General features: G+C 40.3%; 1 protein-coding gene across 5 annotated transcripts in view; it reads right to left on the reverse strand.

Moving 5' to 3' along the window:
* The window catches only part of POU2F1 (POU class 2 homeobox 1), a 178,370-nt gene extending 158,702 nt beyond the window's left edge, over positions 1-19,668 (reverse strand). For 4 of the 5 annotated variants that reach the window (XM_082360715.1, XM_082360712.1, XM_082360716.1 and 1 more), the window contains exon 1: positions 19,568-19,668. In XM_082360715.1, the coding sequence (XP_082216841.1) occupies positions 19,568-19,628 (61 nt within the window). In that variant the 5' untranslated portion in view covers positions 19,629-19,668. The remainder of the gene's footprint in view (positions 1-19,567) is intronic. The other variant, XM_082360713.1, reaches the window with a different exon arrangement.
* Positions 19,669-27,379: the final 7,711 nt, after the last annotated feature.

The raw sequence follows: 27,379 nt of genomic DNA on the forward strand, positions 1-27,379 counted from the left end.
CACTCCTAAATTACCTCTAAATCATGGCCAGTATTCAACTCTATCCTTTTCCCTAACGTTAATTTCCTCACTACCCTACCAAAGCACACATTTTCCAATTCATCCTTTAGTTTTTTATATTTCCGCCTTGAAGAAGGTTCTGTCTTTATAGCTGAGGCTCTTAATCAGGGTTCATATATTTATATTCTTATTCTCAGTGAATTGCCTATTCATATACTTTGACCATTTTCCTATTGGGGTGCCTGTCATTTGTTATTGATGTCTAATGATACTTAATAAACTAAGAAAAATTAACTCTATCATTCTTATAGGCTACTAATATTTCTCCCATATAACTTAATTATATTTGTAGAGGCTTTTGGCAGGAAGAACCTTAAATACTTTACATAGTTAAACCTATCAATCTTTCCCTTGTATGGCATCTGAGTTGTACGCCGTGTCAAAAAGCTTTTCCATGCCTAAAACTAAATAAAAATTCCACTTTTGTCTTAGTACTTTTCTGAGTTTTTCTTTGAACATTCAAATCTTTAATCTCTCCAGAATTCATTTTTGTGTATGGTATAAGGTATGACCCTGACACACATTTTTTTTTTTTCAAATGGACAACCAACTGTCCTAATACCACCTGGTCACTCTACCTAATGTCAATTTCCATCACTCCAGGCTCCTAAACTCCGGTTTAATGCTGACAGGAAACTTCCATGTCTGCATTAAAGTGATCACTTTTCAAAGCCTGTTGTTGTTCAAGGAGCTATGTATTCTGCTTTGAGCATTCCCAGCACCTGCCAGAATTAAAATAAAAAAGGGGGCAGGGGATGAGAGTCTCAACTGTGACTACAATGCCAAAATATAACCGTTAAGTCATCACAGCTTACTTTGTGTATGTACACCTGTAGTATGCACTAAAATTACCACCTGAATTGTTTCCTATGGACAGCACTTTTAGATAGGCTCTTTTACTCTGGCAAAGTAGTGAAAACTATACAAGATAAGCAACATTTATTATAACTGGCAGTTAACTATGCCTTAACAGCATGGCAAACAAGAACACCGCAGGGAGTTTAGATCCACAAACAATACAAATATCAAATTTCAACCTTTCCCCCTTATTTAAAAACAGCTTTTAAGTAGTCTGTTTAACCTAGTGTTCTCTTTCTGTCAATGGCAAACAATTAAAAATAGAAATGGGAAGCCTAGAAAACAAAAATTTTTCAGGACGTGCCCAGCACTGTTCAGGGCAAAATACATCCTAACCAGCAGAGAAGGTACGTCCTAACCATTAGCATATTTAATTAATTTCTTTGGCCTTGACCAAAAAAGAGTCATTAAAAGCAACTCTTCTGATTACAATTTGGCTTCTCTTAAAGTGAGACAAGGTACTGCTGAATGGCCAAGAATTCTGGTCCACTTCGCAATTATATTTCTCATAATAGATTTATAGGTTAACACAAACAGGCACTGTTTCTATTTCTCTCTATTCTGTATTTGGTTAGCAAGAGTCAGTTCTATTGAACTCAATTACCTGTAAGTATGGTAATGAAATCAAGTTACTGACAACCAGGCCGCCAATGAGCGTGCCCATGTGGTATTACCCTTTGAGGTGCTGCCTGAGTAGCCATCTCCCTGAACAAGATCATCTAACTTCAATGATAAGCACCAACAAATATAATTTCAAACCCAGTGCATATGTATTCTGAAAAGACTTAATAACCTACACTGTGCCCTTAACTCTGTACTAATGTGAACAAAACAGATAAACTTCCTGTCCTCACAGAGCTTATAATCTATACAAAGTTGAGAGAAAGAATATTTATGGAAGACTGCCTAAAGGATATGCAACATCTCCATGCTTCTAATTATTCCAAAATCTCTTCCCCTTTTAAGCCACACTCTGTTTTGAATCCTCCTCATCTCCCCACCACGTTAAGTGTCTTTATTAACGATGATGCATCTGGCCTACAGAGGGGCCTTATGAAGTTTGTTGGTGCATGCATAGTAGGACTACTGTAAGGCCACTGTTCATTCCATTACATGGGGTCCTGTTTATAAGGTCTCTGAGGAGCCACTTCCTTCTGATCTTAGTGTCAGGAGTTCTGCTTTTTTAAAACAAAGGTTTGTTTGCTTTCAAATGTTATGAACATAAATTGCCTGGGTTTGTTTTTTTGTACCATCTACAATGAAGCTTAGAGAAATATTTGTGCCCCACTGAAAGCAAACATTAGATTTTTATATTAGAATTTTGATTTTATTTTATATTTTTATTTTGCATTTCTTGCTATAGTTTATGAATCTCTACAAACCACCTTAAATTTTGGGGTGGACAAAATGTAACAAATGGATAAAGTTTGCATTAATGCATCATAAGGAAAATGTTCTTTTTAAATTTAATGGATCAGAAAACAAAATCACACGAGAAGTCAAGGGAGATGAAGGATTCTGAGAGTATGATACACAGATTTAAAAAATAAAAACCAGTCAACTCTCAATTAACATGGGGAAACCGGAAAGGGAAATTAAGAAGGGAAACAGAAGAAAGATCAGAGAACATCCCAAATAATTTTTTTATTTATAGAAATTAGATCAATGTAGTTAAAAATGACTTTGTGTAAACTTGAACTTATTGTATGGTTAAAGTTACATACAATATTTGGAAATATTTATTATTCCACAGGTATCACTCAAAACAGTAAAAATAAAACAGTCACAATTGATAAAGAAAACATAAAAATTACTTGATAATGGCCAAAAGGGTACACCTGGAAAAACAAACAGACTGTTATTATAACCCGTTTCTTATCTGAGCTCTTCCTCCCCACCCCCAAATATTAGGAAAAACCCTATGCATGGCAACAATCTGAGTCTACTGACCTCTCAGCTTTCCAATTACCTGGCATAATCTAGGCAGGTGTTTAAACTCCACAACATGCCAAGATCATGTTTTTGCTAGATAGCCTCTTTCCTTCAAGGTCACTGTCATCTTTCCTAGCAACCAAGGGACTCTACAATGATGTCACTGCTGTATGTCAACTGGGGTTCACACATAACATTGTTGAGCCATCTCCACTCGGAAGTTAAATTACCTTCCTCCTCATTGTCAGCTTCCTGAAATACCCTGTTCCTCACACCCCAGAAAACTCCAAGCTTGCTGGGAGGTTAGACACCAGTTCAATCCAGCACTGAAATGATTTTAAGTCCTGTCAGTTCCAAGTTCGTAGGTAGTGAATAAATTCCTAGACTTCCCAATCCGCATTATCTTTCCATTCCTTCTTCACCCCTGTCCTCCCAAATATCTGATTAAAAATTAAAATGTCTTAAGAGCAGGCAGAGTAAAAAATTAGGCTCACTCTAATTCCCTTCTGTTAAAAGAAACATTTTTGTGCAAAGGCAAGGCATGGCTCTGCTCTCCAGGACCACAGCGCCACAGATGACCTGCAACTATCCCCTCTATGAATGAACAGCTAATAGACAGCTGCCAGTAAAGCATCTGACTACCAAGGGGGTACATACATCTAGCACTTACGGTTACCTGGCAGGGGTCAATGAGAGATCACATAGAATATATGTACATGTTTTTGCTGATCATTTCTCATTCTTTCAAAAATGCACTATTTCTTATAAACTATGGTTAGTCTGCAAACCAGTTGGTTCCAGATAAGTAAGATTTGGTTGTTGCTGAAGCACTGATAAGTGGATGGGGAATCAGCAACAGCTCCAGGGGAAGGAGGGTAAACGCTAACTGTCACATGCAAGAGAACTCTGGCACGCTGGATGCTGCATGAAGGCAAGCAGTATGATTGTTACAAGCACAAACTTGACAAACAGTACAATGCCTTGCAAACTGTAGGCATTCCATAAACATCTACTATGAATAAACTTGTTAAATGAAATAGATTATTCTGTAAAGTACTACAAAGAGGCTAAATAACTAGCCCCGTGGCCCACAGCCAGTAGGCGGCAAAGCCAGGATTCAAACCCAAGTCTGTCTGGTTCCAGAGCTGATGCTCTTTTCACTTCATATGTGCTTCCTCTATCAGGAGACTGATTTGCCAAGGATCTCTGGTAGAGTACTTAAAGCCATAGGCTAAACATGCTTGTCTTCCTGGAAAGTAAATTTTACTGAAAAGCTGAATAATTTAAAATATTTGATATATAAAACAATCACCAATACATAACGAAAGAGAATAAAGAACTCATAGTTAATAATTTTAAATTATATGGGCCACCACAGTTTTTCCCAGGCTCTCAGGATACAAGTTCATTCTCCTCTGCTATTAAAGGTATATTGCTAGAAAAAAAATCTGAGAATCAAAAAAATCATTCAGTAAATATTTGTTGAGTATCAAATACATAGCAAGCATGTGTTAAGTGTCAGGGATGAAATGTAGTCCCTGAGGCACAGAGTTTAAGCTATTACAAAAAAGAGAAACAAGTTAACCCATAATTAAAAGTAGTAACTTAGATGCCAGAATAGGATCTACAGAAACAGAGGAGAGGTATCTAACTCAGACTGTGCATGTTTGGAGGACATGGGGGAGGCTGAGGGAATGTTTAAGTGTTCCCAGGGTAGACCCCAGCTCTATTCTCATCCCTAAACTGCTATTCAAAAGAAGTATGGGAATTAATTGGGGGGGGGGCGTACTCATGGAAAGAGAATATTTAAGAAGTTACACATTTTCATGAAAGGGCCAGAACTAGTGTAATACAACAAGAGAGAGAAATCACTGTTTTATCATTAATCATTAGAGAAATGCAAATCAAAACTACGAGGTATCACCTCACACCAGTCAGAATGGCCATCATCAAAAAATCTAGAAACAATAGATGCTGGAGAGGGTGTGTAGAAAAGGGAACCCTCCTGCACTGTTGGTGGGAATGTATATTGATACAGCCACTATGGAGAACCGTACGGAGGTTCCTTAAAAAACTAAAAATCAAACTACCATACAACCCAGCAATCCCACTACTGGGCATATACCCTGAGAAAACCATGATTCGAAAAGAGTAATGTACCACAATGTTCATTGCAGCTCTAATTACAATAGCCAGGACATGGAAGCAACCTAAGTGTCCATCGACAGATGAATGATAAAGAAGATGTGGCACACATATACAATGGAATATTAGCCATAAAAAGAAACGAAACTGAGTTATTTATAGTGAGGTGGATGGACTTAAGAGACTGTCATACAGAGTGAAGTAAGTCAGAAAGAGAAAAACAAATACTGTATGCTAATACATATATATGGAATCTTAAAAAAAAAAAAAAAAAAGGTTATGGAGAACCTAGGGGCAGGACAGGAATAAAGATGCAGATGTAGAGAATGGACTTGAGGACACGGGGAGGGGGAAGGATAAGCTGGGGGCGGAGAGAGTGGAATGGACATATATATATTACCAAATGTAAAATAGATAGCTAGTGGGAAGCAGCCGCATAGCACAGGGAGATCAGCTCGGTGCTTTGTGACCACCTAGAGGGGTGGGAGGGAGGGAGACGCAAGAAGGAAGAGATATGGGGATATATGTGTATGTATAGCTGATTTACTTTTTTATAAAGCAGAAACTAACACACCATTGTAAAGCAATTATACTCCAATAAAGATGTTTAAAAAAAAAGTGATAATGCATAATAAAATTTCCTATAATATAAAAAATAAGTAAATCAGTTTTACATTACATTTGAAAAATATACAGAAAAAGAAAAATGTAATAAGATGTTCGACTTATAGCAAAAATATGAAAATTACAACAGTGTTTCATCTATCAACATATCAAAAATTTAAAAGAGACACTGCAGGGAAATTGATACTATTAAATACTGTACATAAAATATGTAGGATAGATAAAAATATAGAATGGTACCTCTCTCAAGGGCAGTCTGACAACATGTACAAAATTTTTAAGTGTGTAATTTTTTTATGCTACAATTCTATTCCTAAGGATTTATCTTAAAAAAAAAAAAAAAACACTGTATCTACAACTATGGAAAAAATCTAACATACACCAAAAAAGAATAAGTAAATAGGTTGGTCTACCAATACAATAAAATAATGTGTAACCATTAAAAAGGATAAGGTAAGATGTGGAAGGATATTTGTGAAAAATTATTAGGTAAAAAGGCAGGTTAGGTTAGTTTTTGAAGAACTGAAACCTGCAGACATGTCAATATTTTCCAGTTTTATAAGACAAGGTGAAAATTGCCCCTCCACTGAATTCACTGGGCCTCTTTGACTAACCTAAGACGACTCAACCTTGATCAGCTACGGCCACTGTGAGTAATAATTCAACGATCAGGTTATCGTTTGTTATTTATGCCACTAGAAGTCACTCAACTAAATAAAGTTCAAAGATCTTAAAAAAAAAAAAGGTTAGCCTTGAAATTACGCAGAGGAGGTACCTAGCAAATAAAAAGGATTGTTTATTTACCTGGGTAAACATTAAAGAATAGGAAACCATGTTTAAAAAAAAAGTAGGATGTACAGTGACTCCTTTTTTTTTTTTTTTTAATCTATTTATTTATTTATTTATTTATGGCTGTGTTGGGTCTTTGTTGCTGCACGCGGGCTTTCTCCAGTTGCGGTGAGCGGGGGCTACTCTTCGTTGCGGTGTGCAGGCTTCTCATTGCAGTGGCTTCTCTTGTTGCAGAGCATGGGCTCTAGGCGTGCGGGCTTCAGTAGTTGTGGTGCATGGGCTCAGTAGTTATGGCTCGTGGGCTCTGGAGCACAGAGTTCTGGTGCACGGGCTTAGTTGCCCCGCGGCAGGTGGGATCTTCCTGGGCCAGGGCTCAAACCCCTGTCCCCTGCATTGGCAGGGGGATTCTAAACCACTGCACCACCAGGGAAGTCCCTCCTTTTTAAATTATGTACACATACATGAGAGGCGCAGGCACACCTGGGGTATGAGCATGGATGTGGATGCACTGTGCATCTAATTAGGGTACGTGGGTCTGCACACGCACAGGAGCACATCCAGGAAAGGCGTTCAATCACTGAACCAGCACCATACTGGGTCTTATATCAGGACGGAACTATTAAGATGTGATTCCAGCATCATGGAACTGGCAATGGCTCTGACACTACAGTCTAATCCTCTGAAATCACACCATTTCTTCCAGGAATACCCATAAAATTGTTAATTTGTCTTCTCAGGCTTTTGTGATGTTTACAATGTCTCTCATAACATCAGAGGATTTTCACCAATTCCTTCCTAACTAACAGTGATTGGCATATGAGTTAATATATATTACAGTCTGCCAAAAAAGCCTTCTTGGCTGACTGCATGAAGAAGCACTCAGAGGGGAGTACCTCTGCACCGTAACACACAACACACAACAACCGTGTGTTTCAGACACAAACACTGTAACAATAAACAGGGTGATATGGGGAAGGATTAAACAGGGTATATATGATAGGGAATACCAATACCATTAAATGACTAACTTATCAGAAACAATAATCAACTGTCATGTTTCTTCAACTGAAAGCTGGCTTAATTACAGCTTGGTGGGGGGAAGGGGAGTAGTAAATCCCCAGTACTTGCCAGTATATCAATTTTAAGTCACAACTCGTTTGAGAAACATTAAAATATTTTACACACGTCCTAATTTCCTATCTAGCCAACAACAAAAAAAATAAATGATGCCCCAAATGAAAATTATCTGGATGTTAACATCGGCAAGTAGCTTCAGTTTAAAATATAATTCCAAAATGTTCAGGATTTATGGATTACCAGAATCAGCAATCTATATACAAACAGCTTCAAAATATTTTTATAATCAACAACTCGATATGTCTGAAAGCTAGGTTAACATTAGATCTGCTAATCAATTGTCCATCTCCCCAAACTGCAAGATAGAGATGAGTGCACCACTGATTCTAGACCACACAATCTGGAACTGGGAACTGCATAAGAGCACTAAGGATAAACTCAGAAACAGCTGCTAAATAGTTCATCATTCAACTTGACTGGAAGCAGAAGTTAAAGGTTAAGAGCATAGTAATGCTCTTAATTGCATACAGCTATAGCTAATAGGTCAGAGACCTAGGTGTACCACTTAGCCTCTTTACGCTAGTTTTCTCACCTGAAAGATGAAGAGGGTGACACCTGTACACACTTCATGGGGTCACTGTGAAGATTAATATGAAAATGCGTGTAAAGCTTAGTAACTGGCACAAAGACTTGGTAAACATTATTTATTATTGTTATCACTAGAAATTAATACATTTGTTAGAAGTTATGGAATCTCTTCCACAAATTTTGCCTGGGTATTTGGCCACTAAAAAAGGACAAAGATCATGAAAATAGCCTCATAATTTGGAAATCATCTTCAGCTCTTCAGCTAAATCTTACTCTTCCTGGACCAGCCAGGCCGAACTTCAGTTCCTTGAAAGTGCTGCATTTTCACTGTTTCAAGAATTATGTATATGTTGCTCCCTTTGCAACATTTTCAACCCCACTTCCTACACCCAGACTTGAATTGTTAACTTTCAGTCACCCTTCATGTCTCAGTGTAAACACTGCTTCCTCAGACGCCCTTCCTAAATCCTTTTGTCCAGATTAGGTGTCCCTATCTTACGCTTATGTCCCTATCTTATTCAGAGTATTGTGAATCTCCCATATTTTACTCAATTAACTATGAACAGTGTTATTTAATGTATGACTTGCCCAACATGCTGTAAGCTCTGAGAGGACAGAGACAGTATCTGTCTTATTCACTACTCTTTCTCCAGTGCTGGGTGCATGGCAAGGAATAGAAGAAAGCTCTATATTTACTGAATTAAATGAATGCAGAAGGACCAGTCAGGTTGGTTAATTATAATCCAGTTCATGCTCGCATATTACAGTTCCTGATTAGCTTACTGTCCTTATTCATTCATATTCTAGTAAGATGTTTCAAGTTTAAAATCTAAATACTACCTTTTCAGACTCCCCATATGTTTTAGCTCTGCTGCTGAGTTAGGATCAAGCCTATCATGTTCTGTATTCTTAATATGTCTATTAAAATGGTATTCAGATGGAAGCCAAGCTACTCAAAGTATCTGTTGTGTTTACGGGTTTTCACCCAAAAACATGTTTTGAAGAACGCCACAGCTTAAAAAGAAAAACAAAGTATGAAAATAAAACATAATTTGTCAATTTAGAAACCTATGGGCCAGAAAAGTTAAGTGATTTGTTCAACATCATAAAGCTAGATAATGCTACAAACAGAATAAGGATCCAAGTTTCCTAGTTCTCTGTCTGTCTTTCTACTATGAAGCCTTTACGGTACATTGAGAACCCAGTTCAAGATACTGTAAGCAATAATCTTGAAATGCAACAAGCAATCATTCAATGCTACTGAATCATTTTTTACAAACTTTTTAAAACTATGGATGGCCAGACCTCTACTTTTATTAGAAACTCAGGTGGTAAGGTCTGGGCCTCTGCATGCTGCAGAAATTCCATGGACAAGTCTTATCCCAGCAAAGATTGAGAACCCCTAATTTAATCAATCAAGCATCATTTGCTAAATGTCTACTCTGTCCCTAGCAGTGTGTTCCTGCTCTCAAGGCTCTAAGGAGACAAGATTTACTTATATAACTCAATCAGAGAAAAAAATAAGACTGTGTATAATGAAGTGCTGAATTAGCTAAATGAACACAAATTAAGTGCTAAATTCAGACAAAGTAGGACAGAAGCACAGGCTTGAGAGATCAGCTATTTGTGGAGATAGACTAAAGGACAGATAGGTCCCGTATGATAAATAAGGATAACTGTGTTCAAACAGTGCACCCAGCAGGAGTCCTAAGGATCCTGTGGAAGGGCCCTAAGGGTCACTGTGGAGAGTAGAGGGAGGATGCTTTCACTGCCCGTGTGCCCATCTCAATCAGAACAGCTCCACTCTTACCTTTTAACATTAAGCTTCTGCCTAAAATTCATTTTGAAAAGAACTCCAATGGCCTTTTGTTTGAAAGCTCTCGTATTTACAAATGCAAAAGAAGAAGAAGAAGAAGAAAAAACTCAGTGGTGAAGAAATTTGTCCCAGTCACCTGGGGGAACCCAGGTCTCCCAACTCCCAGTGCCATTTTCACTATACCACACCACATACCACGACATTCTAAGGGAGGGGACAGTGTGAGCTTGTGAGCAAAGGTTCTCAGAGAGCATCCCAAACACCAGACTGACCAAAACAGTGGGCTTACTTTCAGGTCATGTGATAGAGCTGTGAAGGGGGAGAGGAGAGGAGAGCCCACGCTTCAGAATAAATATAGCCACCCTCCCAGAACAGCTCTTCCACACAAAGTTTTATGGCGATTTTTAAAAAACTTAAAACTTGATAAAAGAAACTGTTTGTGGTGGGCCTATAAGGGGACTTCCTGGTGGAATTGTTGAGTCATGCTATTTAAGGAAGTAGTAAAAGATAAGAATGCATAGGCAGGGATGGGGGTGAGATAACAGAATGCCCTGAAATCAAGGACAAGTTTATGTTTGCCACAATGCAATACCTCCATTGTGGAGTTTTCAAGAGTATTGGGGTGTACCTCCCTCTCCCCAGGTGCTGGCTGCACATGGAAATGTACAACCTGCAGTATGGTGTCCCATAGAATCAATCTAAAAGCTAAAGCTTCTCCCTCTCTACAGCAGCACAAGTAATAAAATTGCTGATTTTACACTCGTGCTCATGTAAGAAAAACTATTACTTCAAAAACTATTAGTTTAAAAATGCTTCTGCTATCAATTTGTTATTCCCCACAGCATCCCTGTAACAATGGTATTATCACCATCTTATTGTTGAAACAACTATAGAAGCCAGTGTCAAAGCCAAAATGAGATGCCTAGAATTTACAGTGTTCAGACTCAATGCTCAGTCCACACACAAAGTGGCATGTGCATATATCGCAATCCTATTATTTGTATGTTTATCACACATTTAATTCAGTAAAACTTTCTTGATTTTCACAATAAACTTGCAACCTCATAAGAGCCACCCAATCATGTCTCAAACGACAGGTCTAAAATTGAATTCATTGCCTATTCCCCCAAATAGCTCCCTCTTCCAACTCCCCTACTTCTGTTCATGGCACTGCTTTTGATAATCTAAGCTCGAAACCCTGCTATCCCCTTTGACTCTGATTAACTGCTAAACACTTTAAGGACTTTGATTATGGCTCCTCGGTCCAGAACAAAAAACTTCAATGATCCCTTACTGCCAAGCAAATGAAATCCAAACTCCTGCACCACCAACACACAGCATTCAGAGCTCTCCAGAACAGAGTCCCAACCTGCCTTCCACCACTCTCCAATATGCAGCCTCAGTAATAGCTAACCTGGAAGTCTTGCTATTCCCCAAACACGTTCTGTGCTCATTAAGCACATGACCTTGGGAAAGTCACTTAATCTGGGCTTCATTTTACTCAAAAATAAAATGGGCATAATAATATTTCCTGAAAGGAGCAAATGAGTTAATGAAAATGAGAGTGCTGCTATAAATTTCAAGGTACTATAAAAATACAGACAGTATCATTATGTCATGGTTACAGTAATTTTATTGTTTTATACCCGCCTTGCTCCAGAAAGGATATAACGTAGCCCACATAAAACACAAAATAACAGGAGTTTAAAGATGGAAGCAATAAAACAAATGCAAAACAAAATGTTAAGCACCTAAAATGGACTGGGAATGAGGCTAAGAAAAATTATGGATACCATAATTGCCTATCTAAACTTTCAGATTAATAATTTGGTCTAAACACTGTAGTTTGATTTGAAAAGGAAATAAAGTCAATTAGTTCAGTGTCCAGAAGACTAAAAACAAAACCATTGGTCAGAAATAAGTGAGTTCTTACTGTAAAGACTAGGCAAGAATTTCTCCCAAAGGTCCTTATTCTGTGTGATGTAACTGGACAACATTCTCAACATCCTTACTATGGATTATCTATTTTCATTACATCATTGTTAGAGTGAAAGCCTTTTGAGGTCTGGTAATTGTCTTATTATGTTTGTATCTCTATAGCTTAAAGCAATTAGTCAACAAACCACATACCTTTATTTTTATATACTGGTTTCCATGGAGTCAATCTCTCCCTTCCTATTTCAAATCAGCTTGCACACCACCATGTTAATCCTAGAATACTGACTGCTTTTATCATAGGATTCCTTACTTCAAACACCTCCAATGGCCTCCCTGCACATAGAATACCTCATTTTTTACATATACAGCACAATCTTGAACACAACCTCCCCGGCAATGTCTTCCCATTCCTCTAAATTCTTATCACCCTTTTAAATTCAGCTTAAAAATCTCACCTTCTACTAAAAGTCTGCTCTGACTAGCAGCAATGTGGTAGAGGGAGAGATGGAGGCATGGGGAGGAGGAGACTAGAAAGTCTGAAGTCTTGCGTTCTCATCCATTACTCAATAGTGAAGAGACTGTGGGCAAGTCACTAAAGCACCTGAGAATAATGCCTCCTCATCTGTAAAGGTTTTAGGATAGACTGTATCTAAATTACCTTCCAGCTACAACAGTTCTAGGATGCTTTGGTTCCTACAAACTTGGACACACTTTGATTTCTACTCTGATCATTATTATCCATTATATATTTTAATATGTAATTACAATTATCCCTTGGTAACCACAGGTGATTGGTTCCAGAATCTTCAAGGATACCAAAACCCAGGGATGCTCAAGTTCCTTATATAAGAGGGTGTTATATTTGCATATAACTTATGCCCATCCTCTTATATACTTTAAATCACCTCTAGATTAGTTATAATCCTGAATACAATGTAAATGCTAAGTAAATAGTTGCCAGGTACAACAAATTCAATCTTTGCTTTTTGGAGCTTTCTGGAATATTTCTTTCCAATATTTTCGATCTGCAGTTGGTTGAATTCACAGATACCAAACTCACCAATATGGAGGGCCAACTGTATATACATTGCTTTAAAATTTTTCCCTGCTAAGTAAATGCCACAGCAGTCTTCCACAGCAAAGTCTTATATTCCCTTGTTAGCCCCAAAGACAACTGGCATAGGGACCAGGTACAAAGCAGCAGATACTTTTTTGCAAGCTAAGAAATGTTTAAATAATTATTTTTAAAAGATTGATTAAAATATACTTGCCTACTGCAGTATGAATCAGCAAAAAAAAGCACATTTTTTTCACTAAGCAGACTATTAAAATAAGTATACTAAAACAAGAAAATAGCTAAGTCACTTTTCTCTAAAAAATATATTCACTCTGCAGATCAGAAAGCTAGTCAGTACAACTCCATTTCTTGAGGAGATGACCACATGTTAAAAACAATTGAGCTGTTTTTTGCTTTTTTTTTGGCATGTGGCATCTTAGTTCCCTAACCAGGGATCAAACCCTCGCCCCCTGCCTTGGAAGCTCGGAGTCTCAACCACTGGATAGCCAGGGAAGTCCCAAAAACAATTGAGCTGTTTAACATACACAACAAAATGTTCACTTCCTAGCCATTCCTGTTTATACCTTCTATTGCAATGAGAAAGCTCACCAGTCCAAAGAAAAAAAGGCCTACCCATAATTTTTATTATTTTACCAACTTAATGATTTAACTTTATACACTAGAGCTATGACTCCAACATAAAAAACCAATAAAGTTACACAGAGAATTATGAAATAAATCATGTGACAAATTAAACTGTGCTTGCAAGGTCTTTCAATATCACAGGCTGAGTAAATCTACTACCAACATTCACACTGAGCTAAGTTTGGTGCTTCACATTGTCATTTTAAAAATTAATATTATGTATCCCCTTCTGGATGAATATCTAGTTTCCTGGATAGTACTTTAAAAAAGAAGCTGATAAATCTAGAGGCTTGCTGATTTTTCTTTTGCTCATTGCTAGGCCTGTCTGCAAAATCTAGGCAACACTGAAAACTTGAGTATTTGCTTAACTGGGAAAAAACAAAAAACAAAGGCGTTTTATCAGTCACCGAGTACAAATAAGACATCTTATCAATGCTCAATAAATTAATATCCTGCGGTAAAAACACAGAACTCTATAAACAACATGCATTATATGTAAAGAGCTTCTTCACATCAGAGGTTCTGAAACTCAAGACAATTCTCATATTCCAAATTCTAAATATACTGTACATGGATCGGTAAGTTAAGCACTGGCTCCACTCATGCTATTTTTATTTCCATTGCTATTACCGCCAAAAGAGTTTATAAGGGCTCACTGCCAGTTTAGAACATAGTCAGAAATATTTGAGTACAAAATAAAACCAATTTATTCCTAAGAAGAAATATAAATCTACTAAGTTATCCAACTATCTTTATTTACAAAATGTCAACAATGTGCAAAAACATTCAGCAAAAGAAGATGGATAAGTAATCTGTGAACCATAATTATTACCTCTTTCAACCTTGATTCCACTCAAAAAGATATTTTTAAGCAACACAATCAGGATAAGAATTAAGCAAAATTCTGGCCCAAAGAGTTCCCTATAAAGAGGAAAAGGACGAAAGGATTCATTTAGGAGGGATACAGAAACTCAAATAAGGCAGATGTATAACAATCAAATCCACACTCTAATACCTAATATTAGATTTCCTTGAGAAATAAGTAATAAACATGTTTGCTCAGGCATTTAACATTAAAGGAGGCAACAGAAACAAGAACATGGGTGGCCAAAAAGGGACATGTTTTGTCTGTGACTTGTTCTGCAAACAATAATTATTTGAATAGTTCTAAATACAATCATTTCCATTAGGAAAACACATTCCTGCTTACAATTAGGCTTCATAGTAAGTCTTTACTAATCACAAAAACTGTAACTGAACCAACACCTGTATAAAAGCAAATTAATGACAGTCATACACCGGTATTTCGGTATTTTAAAAGAAAATTGATTTTAATAGTGCTTGAAAGAAGACTAAAGCTGTGGGCTGTCAACATTAAAAACAAAACAAAAATAACTGATAACATTAAGGCAATCACTACTACATTATATTATAGTCCTCCTAGTACAAAGGAACAGACATTCATGAAAGTGAGAGACCAATTTTAAAAACACAACTTAAACACACAGACCCACACACCTAAACTCAAGATCAAGCAATACAGATTCAAGAAATTTTAAATGTTTCATTTTTAATGGAAAATACTTATGAAAGGCAACATTCAAATTTCCAGTTCTGTCATTTTAGAACCACCTGCTTAAGATATTCAAGGCTCCTTTAAACATCTTTGGTGGCTTTATAAGAGCAATTTAACATTGAGTCCTAAACTTATTCCAAAATCCACTGACCAGATGAATAAGATTAACAATTACTTCAACCTACACAGCAATGAAACACATTTTATTCCTTCTTCTTTATACTGCCTATCGAAGCAGAGAACAGTGAATTTAAAATATGGCAGAATATTACACCATTTAAACCTGAATAATAGTCGCTATTTGTTTTTTCCTTGACTACTGGGATTTTCGACAATGACAAAATGAAAGGAATTCGAAATTAGTTTGGGGCCGAGGTTGAAAATTACTTGAACAGTAATGGCTTGGAAGAAGAACGGTCCTTTTAGAAATTAAAAATATTTGGTCAGCTGTCACATAAATTTTCAAGACCTAAATTCATAAGTACCATTATAACTACTAGATGGAGCAAGTTAAGAAGGAAGTAACAATGGGTTTTCTGAAAACTTGTGGGAAGCCACCTGACAGATACAAAAGGAAACAGGCAGGTTATAAACTTATGAAGGCTCAAAAGTAACCTAAAATACTCTATCAAGCTTGGCTCACAAGTTAGTTAGGAATAAGTCACAGCTATTCTACCACATTCCCAGGACATTTTAATCATCACTTTAAGATAAACTAGTTAAAAATATGACGGAAAATGTCTGACAGGAAAATCTAATAGGTCAAAAATCATATGTGGAATCACTCACAGTGGAACAATTTTAAAAATCACTAATCAATCAAAATAAAATGCACAACTTGTCCAGACTAAATTAAGACAATCCAAAAAGAATTCTGAATTATTTTTTTTAAAAACTGTTTGCAAAGAACATGCTTTACTGTAAGTATTCTACCTTAATTTAAACACTATAATTTCAACGTAACAGAATATATAGCCCTCATCCTTGTCAAGTTCACTTTACTCATTGAAATAACTTCTAAGGCCAATATGATCTCTCCTTTATCCCAGGCTATGCTCTGATTAAATCAAGAAACACAGCTTCTAACTGGAGTTTGGGGGATTACAAAGAACCTATCTAAAGCATGCTCATGGATCACTTCTATGATTATACTTATTTAAAACCATAGTCTCCAACTGAGAATTTGAGGAAATGAATTTTTACAATAGCATGGAAAGCCAACCAAAATATAAGGCCAGTTAACAACAGTCATCCTTTCCTGTATCACAAAAACTGTAAGAAAGAAATTTTGTTTGTAAAAGGCAACGTACATTTTATCATCTTGGATAAAATATCTACAGCCTTGGTAGTGGTTAAATTTCAGCTATAAAGGAAATTGTCCCGAGATAAATGGTTTCCCTATGAGAAGGTTTCACTGCTACACTTCACCTCGGGACAATAAATCAAATTAGCTGCACCTTGTCCTCTGTCCAATGACATCATCAGTTTGACCACATCTTGGGAATCGGGTGCAAAAACATATGCTATTGAAGGCATGAAATCATATTACTGTTTTTTTGTCTATCCAACCTCATGCTTCAGGTCTCTGAAGCAGTTATTCACCTGAACATTCTCATGAAAGCTACAGATTTTTTTTTCCTGCTGCATTCAGGCCAGCCTACTGGAGGTAAAAGAATAGTAAGAACTGGTTATTTGAAATTGGCTTGCTTTTAGCCCATCAAATCTAGAATTTTGTTGCCAATTAAACAGAAGACTAATGTCTCACAAAATATGTATCTCGCAACTGACCATCAAGTGCCTTAACATAATTTCAAAGATTAAACACATTGGTGTTAAACAACACTTCTCGGATACTTTACTAGCCGAGGTTAAAAAACTACCAATGAGAAGCAACACCATGTTTTTAAAAAAACACATTAGAACTATACAAAATAAAAAAGAAAGAAAACTTTACCGAGGGAAAGCCCCCAAATCAAAATCACTATTTCTTTAAATCGCAAAAGTTTATCTGCCTTTCACAGACCAAATGTCCTAAGTCTACATAAAACATAAAATCAATCCTGACAACTTAAAGAAAGAGGGGTCGGTGTGCTGGGAGGGGAGTAAGTTCCAAGATCAGGGTAGACACAGTGCCTGTGTTTATCTCTATTTTCACTCATTTAACCATGACACAAACACTCAAAAAAAAAAAACATAAACCCATTTCTGTTTTCAGGAGTGCTACAATTAAAATAAGCAAGTCTATGACAGTGATAGCACAAAATTAATATCAGCCCATTTTAAATTAGAATGAAGAGGCTGAAAAGGGAAGGCAGCACTGAGGAATTTTGAAAGTGCTGTTAATTGGAATTTCTAAAATACCTACCTATTCTACAACTCCTAGAAAAAAACTACTGGATTCTACAAATCCTGCAGACCTTTACAAAGCCTGAAAGTGTTTAACTTGAGGGTAGGAGCCAAGGGGCAGGGGTGAACTAGCCCCAAAACAAAATGATTTATTTGTATTAAACCAAAATAGGTTTCATTCGCCTCTGAAAATGAGAAGTCATAAATTTTTTTTTTCTTAGGCCCAATATTACGGCAAACTGTAAGAAAGTCTTTTTAAGAGAAAACAAAACACGACAGAGCTGATGCTTAGCTCGGAGCTGTCTGAACGCTGCTAAGGCCCCAAGAGGGTTTGTTTTGCCCGCGGAGTAGGGGTAAGTGTGTGGAAGTTGGTGGGGGGGAGAGAGTCATTTTGGTTATTAGTAAATAAATCAAGCGGCAGAGAACATGAGGCCTAGGCCACTGCTAGAGGAGCCAAGGCCTAGCTCTCCCCCTTCTCTTCCCAGCACAGCCTGGGTTTGATCTCAGAGCCCTGTGGATTGCCAAGGAAAAAAAAAAAAAAAGAATCATATCGAACCACAAAAGCACATGGGGCGAATGTAAAATATAAACACGGCGTTGGGCTGTGAGTGGCTGTTATTAAAGGTCTGAATTACTAAACATGAGAGGCGGGGAAAGCCAGGCGGCCATTTCAATAATATAAACCTCCCCGAATTAGACATTATTCAAATGAGAGAGGTTCAGCTAACCAGAGAATCAAGAGGACCCAGCACCCAGCAAGAAAACAGGAGTACAGAACCAGGGAGGGGGAACCCCGCCCCTACCCAACTCCCAACCAGAGAGGGGAAACCAAGAATATTATCAACTTGTCAGCCCAGCCGGTTCTGGGGCAGGGGCAGGAGGGCAGCGCTTTACATCCGAGTTCCTGGGAGGCCTGCGGGCGCTTCTGGGGCCTGGGAGTGAGAGGCCCTCGAGGGCCCCGGGCCCTGTCGGTCCGGGTCAAGAGCAGAGGCGGAGGGGGGATGGGAAGGGGCAGGGGGAGACAGAGATCAGACCACGCCAGGCACCTTCAGCCCAACTCCCTCGGGAATCCACGGCCGCCCGGGGACAGGGGGCTTTCCCAGGACCCACTGAGACCCCTGACCGCTGGCCCGGAGCACATGGGGCGGCCCGGCAGGACCTGCCCCTCGGAGGGCAACTTTCCCCAAGGGCCGCTTTCAACCCAGTCCGACCCCAAGGGGGAGAAGCGGACCCCTGCGCGGGCTCCCCACCCCCTCCGCCCCGAGGCCACCTCGCAGCGCCCGCGACCGCTCACCCCTACCCACCTACAGCGCAGGCCTGGCTCGGGTCAGGCCGCTACACTGGAGATAAGTGGGGCGCGGCCGAGGTGCCCGAGTCCGTGACCCCCGGGCTCAGCCCCGCTCGGACCCCTGTGCGGCGGCGGGGCTCGGGCGCCGGCTGGGCGCTCTCCACCGGCGCACCCCCGGCCGCCCTCCGGGCCGCCCCCCGCGGTGGGCAGCGTTCCCCCGCCCCGGCCCGCTCCCGGAGGGAGGACGCGTGCGGCTGTCCGGCCGCCGGGGTCCGCTCCGGCCCCGCCGCCTCCCCGGCATTGTGCTCGCCGCCACCTCCATTCCCCCTCCACGCCCCCCCCAACCCGCGCCCGCCCGGCCCGGGTCGCCCGCCCGCGCCCCGCCGCGCCCCGCCGGCCCAGCAGCTATGAATATGTAAAATGTCTTTATTGTCCTCTCCCTCTGCCCCGGCCCCGCGGCCCCGCCGCGGACCCGCTCGGGTTCGGGCTCGGCTGCGAGGAGGCGGCGGCGGCGGCGGCGGCGGCCGGCTGAGGAGGAGGGCCGGTGCCGGCGGGCGGGCGAGCCGGCAGCGGGGTGGGCTGGGGCAGGAGGAGCGCAGTGGATCGCAGCCCCCTTTGCCCCTTGTCTTCCCCCTCCGCCTGGCCTCTCCGAGCCTCTTTCCCCCTCCGTTCGGCGCCCGGCGGGGGCTCCGTGCTCCCCGGCCCCCCATCTCCCCGCCGTTAATTATAATAATCCTGAGTACTAATAAATTATGCTAAGTCGCGGGGGGGGCAACGGGAGCCGGGGTTGAGTATGAATATGAATATGTAAAATGCTGTAATGATTACCTGCTGCTGCTGCCGCCGCGGCTGAACTCTCATCTTGACTCGCTGCTCCTCCGTCCGCCATTTTGAATATTTTAACCAAAATCGCCCGGTCGATAAACCCTCCCTCGCTCCGGCTCCCCTCCCCCCTCCCGCCCTCCATGCCTCTTCCCTCCTCTCCGCCCCCTCCCGCTCTCTCCTCTCCCCGGGCGCGCGCCAGGGGGCGCGCGAGGCCGTCCCCTTGGAAGAGCCCCACCCCTTCGGGCGCTCTGCGCACGCGCCCCCTGGCCGCTGTGCCTCTTCAGTAGCTAAAGCGCCCTCAACCTGCCAGTCACCCCTTCGCTTCTTTTTTCCTTCTGGGCTCTGCACATGCGCGACTTTCTCCGCGCGCCTGTAAGGCAGTCCGCGCATGCGCTACTTTCCCTTGGCTGCCTCCCGTTGCGTAATCTGTGAAGGGTAGTACAGGGAGCACTTGTGCCTTGTTACTATCATCCCTACTCCTCCCGCCTCACTCCCCTCCCAGTTTTACTCCAGCTTCCCCCAGTGGCATTCTAAAAGAAGCGCAGGGGACACAGCGGCCAAGAGGGTGGAGAAGCGTGGAGTGTCGGGTGGGCGGACCAGCCCGCGTCCTCTACGCTGCGCACTTTTTAAGGCTTTCCGCGCTGTTGAAACACTGACAACAAAGGAGGGGCCGTTCCCCTCTCGGTAATTTCCGGCCCTATGGGCAGGTAGGGGCGGAAACGCCCTCCGCGGGCAGCCGGGCTGGAGGCACCTGCTGGGCCACGCGCGGGCATCCCGCTTTAAATTTGAATCCGAACTAGTCCCCGCCTCCAACCCTGCGAATGCTGGAGAGCCGACCCCGCTAACGCAAGGGGGAGTGTCCTGTGGTTGTTTTAATTAGCCCCAAATCTGTTCTGCTCTATTTGTGTCTAACACCGGGCTGGCTTCCTCGCTAGCTGGGAGTTTTATTGAGTCGCTAATTCCCGCCCCTACCCTTGTTTCACGCGCCTCGATCGCCGCTCACCGGATCGAAAGAAATAGCTGACCCCCCGGTCTGTGGATAGGCATCCTCCCCTTCCTTTCGCTTAGGAACATCTTTTAAAACCTAGCAGTAAACTGGAAGCCGACGACCTAGTAAATAAAAATGTCGAAATCAGCGGTAGCTTCATCATGAATTTTACTTCGCTGCTTGTCAGAGTATAAATATGATAAGTAGGCGTTTTCCGTTGTAAATATCTTTCTTTGTAACTAGTCACAATGTTCTAAGATTTCTTTATCTTTAATGGTAGATTTTCCTGGACAAGACCCAGGTCTAATTATTTTAGAAATTTTTAAGCCCTATGACTTTCCCAGTTTTTTTAAAAGAGAAGTGTACTGTATTTCATGGTTACCAAAGAAAAGTAAAAAAAAAAAAAAAAAACTAGATAGTCTGTCTTGAGAAAAATGACTGTAAAGTTTAAATTGGGTAGGATTACAGATTCTACATTGAGAAAAAAACTGATCTCTAGGAGATAGCCAGCAGTTATTTTAATGGCTAAAGTTTTAATCATGGGTCTTAGCCTGCTAATTGAATTTCTTACACTGTGCAAGTACAGTTAAAGCTATTGTCAGTGACAGCCAATGAATTTCGGGTGGTATTGATTTATTCATGGCAATTAAGCCCTAGGGTGTATGCATGACTGTTTAAGCCAAATAATTGGGCTACCCTATAATCTAATTATTTCAAACTACACCAACCAACACACGGTTAAGGAAATGCAAAATTTAATCATGTTACAATTAATCTGTAAATATGGCCTGAGTTATATTCACCAGCATTACTCTACGGAAAGTCTCAGAATCATCAACCTATTTGAAACAAGAGTTAAGTACATGGCTCTGGTCTGAGGGCAACAAATTTGAAATCATCTTGACTAAAAAAAAGAAGTCAAATACCCGTATTTAAATTCTTATCTTCTGTTTAATCTTTGTTTTGCTCTTTGCTTCAAAAAGTAAATTAATATGACTTTCAGAAAGTAATTGAAGCCAGTGCGTGTGCTATTCATTCTTTATTATTTTACTTCCATAAAAGGAAATTTTTATGGAATGAATTGTTATGTAAAGAATAATAGCTCTGTGAGAAAAAAAAAAAGCTTAAATAGTCTGTATCAATGATTCATTTTCCTCTTGATGATAATATTTATGTTTCCAAATGTGTGCCCAGGGCCTAGCATAATACCTGAGCATAGTAGGTACTCATAAATATTTGTTGAATAAAAAATAATGAATAATACAGTTTTATATGTTAGGATTATTTTAAAAATTGATCAAGTCATTTATTGAACAAATATTTAGGAACATCAGCATTCTGCCATAAACTTTACTAGGTGCTAAGGATATGAAAACATGTGAGATACTGCTGTGACCTCAGCAAACTCAGTGTATCAACTATTTTTAATCCTCACAACTCTGGGAGGTAAGAACTCTGTTTATCCCAATTTTCCAGGATGGGGAAATTAAGACATATAGATGTTATATAACTTGCTTGTATTAGGGTTCTCCAGAGAAACAAAACCAATAGGAGATATATATGACTTTATATATATGAAAGAGATCTCTAATAAAGAATTGGCTCATACAATTACAGAGGCTGAGAAGTCCCCGGATCTGCAGTCTGAAGGCCTGAGAACCAGTGGTGTAAGTTCTAGTCTAAGTCCAAAGGCCTGATTCAACTTTATGTTCTTTCTACTATGATCCTAATCCCCTAATATCCATTTCCACACATGTTCCCTAGATTTGTTTCTGTATAAATTAGAAGACTCAAGGAGTTCTTTTGAAGTGCTGTGCACTCCCTCATAAATCAAATAATACCCAGTTCATGATGGGCAGCTCAGGTCTCGTGGTAATTTGGTAGCCTATGGTTAAGCATTCAGTCTCGACTGAAGTCCAGTAGCAGGCCAAGAACTATTTCCCAAAATGAGAGTAGTTATCTATAGAAGATGGCAGGGCTTTGATCTAAAATCCTAAAATCTGCTGGATGCTATGGCCCAAGTGGCAGAGCAGCTTGCACAGCTGTCTGGACCTGTTGCAGAGCTTTCTCTTATTCTGGGTCGCATTCAAAACGACCAGCTTTTTGAGTCACTAGGTAAGTAGGTTGGAGTAACACACCCCAAGGAGGGCTTTGTTGCACCCAAAATCCAAAGAAGCTCACTAGGCATTGTGCCTCTTTTTTATTTGTAGGATATCTTGACATGCCCCACACCAGTGGACCCCTAGAAATTTCACTGAGGTAGAAGCCCCCTGAATTTGTGTCAGACTTGTTTCCCACCCTCTGACACGCAAATGTCTTACCAGTAAGTCTGAAGTAGTTGCTACTTCTTGCTCGCTAGGTCCAATCAGCATGATGTCATCAATGTAATGTACTAGTGCAATAGCTTGTGGAAGGGAAAGGAGAGCAAGATCCAGGGAACTAAATTATAACGCACAGCTGGAGAGTTGACATACTTCTGAGGTGGGACAGTGAAGGTTTATTTGCTGAAAGCAAACTGCTTCTTGTGGGTCTTATTAACAGGGATGGAGAAAAAGACACTTGCCAGATTAATAGCTATATCTCAGTTTCCAGGGGATGTGTTAATTTGCTCAAGCACTGAAACCACATCTGGTACAGCAGGTATAAGTGGAGTCACCACCCAGTTAAGTTTACAGTAATCCACTGTCATTCTCCAAGATCCATCTGTCTTCTGTATAGGCCAAATGGGAGAGTTAAATGGGGATGTGGTGGTAATAACCACCCCTACATCTTCCAAATCCTTGATGGTGGCACTAATCTCTGCAATCTCTCCAGTAATGCAGTGTTCCTTTTGGTTTACTATTTTCCTACATAGAGGTGGGTCTAGTGGCCTCCACTTGGCCTCTCCCATGTAATAGCCCTCACTCTACAGGTCAAGGAACCAATGTGCAGATTATGCAGCTGCTTCCATTTTCCAGGATGAGGGAAAGTGAGGCACAGAGGTGGTAAGTAACTTGCCCAATGTCACACCACTATTAAACAGTAGAGCTGAGAATCAAACACAGGTCAGGGGGACTTCCCTGGTGGTGCAGTGGTTAAGAATCCGCCTGCCAATGCAGGGGACATGGGTTCGATCCCTGGTCCAGGAAGATCCCACATGCCACGGAGCAACTAAGCCCACGAGCCACAACTACTGAGCCCACGCACCACAACTACTGAAGCCTGCACGCCTAGAGCCCGTGCTACGCAACAAGAGAAGCCACCGCAATGAGAAGCCCGCACACCGCAACGAAGTGTAGCCCCCCGCTCGCCGCAACTAGAGAAAGCCCGTGCGCAGCAACAAAGACCCAACACAGCCAAAATTAAATAAGTAAATTAATTAATTAATTAAAACAAATAAATAAATAAAATAAAATTCCATGATTAAGAAAAAAAAAAAACACAGGTCAGGGGCTGTACTCTCATAACACTATGCTGCTTGCTTTGGATCAGGCAAAATCCTGGAGGTGCATATAGCTCATGTGGGAAGAGAACATATTAACACATAATGTCCTTGTATGTAATCTCATTATAATAAAAATATAGACATGGATGCAAACTTATGTTCACACAAAAACATATACACAAATAGCAACTCTATTATAATTGCCAAAAACTAGAAACAATTCAAAGGTCCTTCAGCAAGTGAATGGATAAACAAACTGTGGTACACTCATAACATGTAATACTATTCAGCTGTAAAAAAAAAAAAAATCGAATTATTGACAGGTGCAACAACTTCAATGAATCTCAAAGGCATTACACTGAGGGAAAGCAGAAAAGTCTCAAAAGGAATCATCTTGCATGATTCCATTCATATGACATCCTTGAAATAACAAAACTGTAGTGATAGATCAGTATTTGCCAGGAGGTAATGGTGGGAGAAGGTATAACTATAAGGGTATATGGGAGGCTTTTTTTGGGTAGTGGAGTTGTTCTGTACCCTAACTGTGCTGGTGGTAACACAAATGTATACATATGGTTTCATATGTATATATATATGAAATCACACATACACAAGGTATAGAAGTAATACAAGGTTATGATGAGTCTGCCTAGCCTGCCTAGAGGTTACTGTTACTGGATGTTCCTTAGGTAACTGTGGTAATGTGTGGGTGTGAATATATCAATCTGTCCTGCTGAAGGGCAACGCAGAAGCCTTTGCAGCTAGGTGTGGCCATGCGACTAAATTTTGGCTTTTGAGTTTTAAGGAATTGTTGGGTGGGCTTTACTGGGAGAGCTCCTAAAAGAAGCAGTTCCTTTGTTCTTCCTTTTTCCCTTCCTGCTGCCTGGAATGCAGATGTGAAGACTGAAATTCCTGCAGCTTTCTTGGGCCATGGAGTACCATTGTTCTCAAGAGAGCAGACCGTGTTAGGAGAAACAAGCAAATCAGATCTTCTCCACAGCTGAAGGGAAGCCTGGGACTGGGACTGGGCCTGGTACAGACTTCCTTGTACTGAAGTTAACTGTTGGTGCTGCTACACAGTTTTGTTAAAGACTGAGGAATCCAGACTCTGGGAAATGTATTTTAATGATTGTAATTACCTTGGGTGAATAAATGAAAAATTATCATATTTTATAAACATCTCCAACATTTTAGCTTTTCGTAAAGATTATCATTCTAATATAGCAAATTAATTTCTTTAGTGACCTAGGGGTGTATTTCGTAGCTAATTAATCTTATAGCAGGGCTTTCAAGCCATGTTTCATGAAGCCCTTAGGGCTGGCCTTAAGGTAGGCTGAAGACCAACCCCTCTACCTCCTCTTTAGCTGGGGTGTCTCTGCTTTATCTATATTGAAATTCAAGATAAGATTTCATTTGAAAACATGGTATCACTGTTTTAAAAAAATTATATATATATGTATATAGATATACATATATATATATGAAATGTACTGTCCTAGAAGATTCAACCAAGATGTTTCATTGCTTAAAGGTACATATGCTATGAATACTTCATTGAAGTGGAGCAAGCTTGGCAGCAGTGACTCTAAAAAGCTTTCAAGATAAAATGATCATGACCATTGTATAGGAAGCATTAGGACCTTGATCTCCTTTTTCTCCATTTCTTACAACGTACCCAGAATTTTGTCCGAGGAAGATTTTGATCTTGCCTCAGATATTTCCATGGTCCTCATCCATGAGCATGTGGAGACGACCTCTATTAAATTAGTGAAAATATCCCAATCACATCTTAACTTTCATAAAAGGATGTCAAACCTACTTACTGTAGCTGTCTGCTGTAATTTATGTTTCTACTGTTAATGTACAATGTAGCATATGTGTACTTCTCAGAGAATGTACACTGAAATCATTACACTTCAATGCTTATCAAAAAGCTCAGTATCATTGATGGAGAACTATCTGATGGATATATAGCCCACTGTTCCCTCTGGCTCAGGGTTAGCAAATTCATGGCACTACTCTTACAGCCGTCCCTTCCAAGCCCCTGGCCAACTTCTTTAATCCATAACCCTTTGCTATGCTGACCCTTGACTGTTGCTCAAACATGATTCTTTCCAACCAGTGCTTCAGGCAGTCATTGCCATCTCATCAGTGTTGGTGTGCAGGATGAAATCCACTTCTAATTCCAGCTCTAGATACTCTTAAAAGCCAAACTGTCAGAGAGCTGTGCACTTGAAATACATCATTTTGTCCCCTTGTAAGATTCTTTCCTCGAATTATGCTTTGGACTTATGTCATCAGGCTACATTAAACTTATAAGGAGGAAAAAAACGGAGAAATGTATCACGTTTACTGTAGGAATGTTTTTGGAGGGTCTGTCTCCTTTCTGAGGATACTTTCTTAGTATCTGAAGGGCAGAGGTGAAGTAACTTGTCCAAGTTCATACAGCAAGGAACAGAACTAGGGGTTGAACCAAAGACTGCCTGATCCCATACCCTCTCCTGGACCACAGATCTGCTCTGTGCCTTGGCTGCCATCTGCCTCCACAACCTGCCTCCTGCTGTATCTAGACATTCAGCCCTTTGCTTTGTTTCCATGTGTTGTTGTCTATTTTTACCCCTGCATTCATTGATTCCATTTCTGCCCTTCCTGTTTTTTCCTGCCTCTTCCTATCCTTCCTCATAAGCCTTTTCTAAATAAACTCTTCCTGCATTTACTCATCAACTTCTTATAGTCTGACATCTGCTCCAATCATTTTCCTGAAATTACTTTATTAGAAGTCACTGATGACCACCCAACTGCCAAATCTGATAACACTTTCAGTCCTCATCTTGTCCCGTCTCTCAGCAATTAGACAACAGTGATGGTTCCTTCCTTCTTAAAACCATCTCTCTAACTCTGGTTTCAATGACAAATTGCTCTCCAGTGTTTCCTCTTATCTCTCTAAACATGTCTTGGTTTTCTTCACTGGATCCCCTTCTTCCTCCCTTTTAGTATAAGTACTCTCCAAGGATCTGCCCTTGTCCCTCCCTCCCTGCTACAAGCCTGTTTGATGTCATTATCTATCCCCACAATTTCAATTTCTGTTATCTCTCTGAAGCCAACCCCCAAATCTACACTTTCAGTCCTGACCTTACCCCCAATGTCAGACTATGTTTGTTACATTTGTCTCTTTCACTAGACTATAAACTATGCAAGGGCTGTGCTATATCGTCCTCATTATTTTTTGTTCTCTCTTTATGCTTAATGTTCCAGCACAGGCCTAGATATAGTATATGCTTAGCAATTTTTTAAAAAACAATTTTTTTGCATACTTCCCCCTATATTTTAGTGGCCATCCAATACATGTAAGAAGCCTTTATTCTCTCACAAGCATTCATCGAGTACCTACCATGCACTTGGC

The sequence above is a fragment of the Balaenoptera borealis genome (genome assembly GCF_965194805.1).
Source record: "Balaenoptera borealis genome assembly, chromosome: 1".
In the NCBI taxonomy this organism is placed as follows: Eukaryota; Metazoa; Chordata; class Mammalia; order Artiodactyla; family Balaenopteridae; genus Balaenoptera; species Balaenoptera borealis.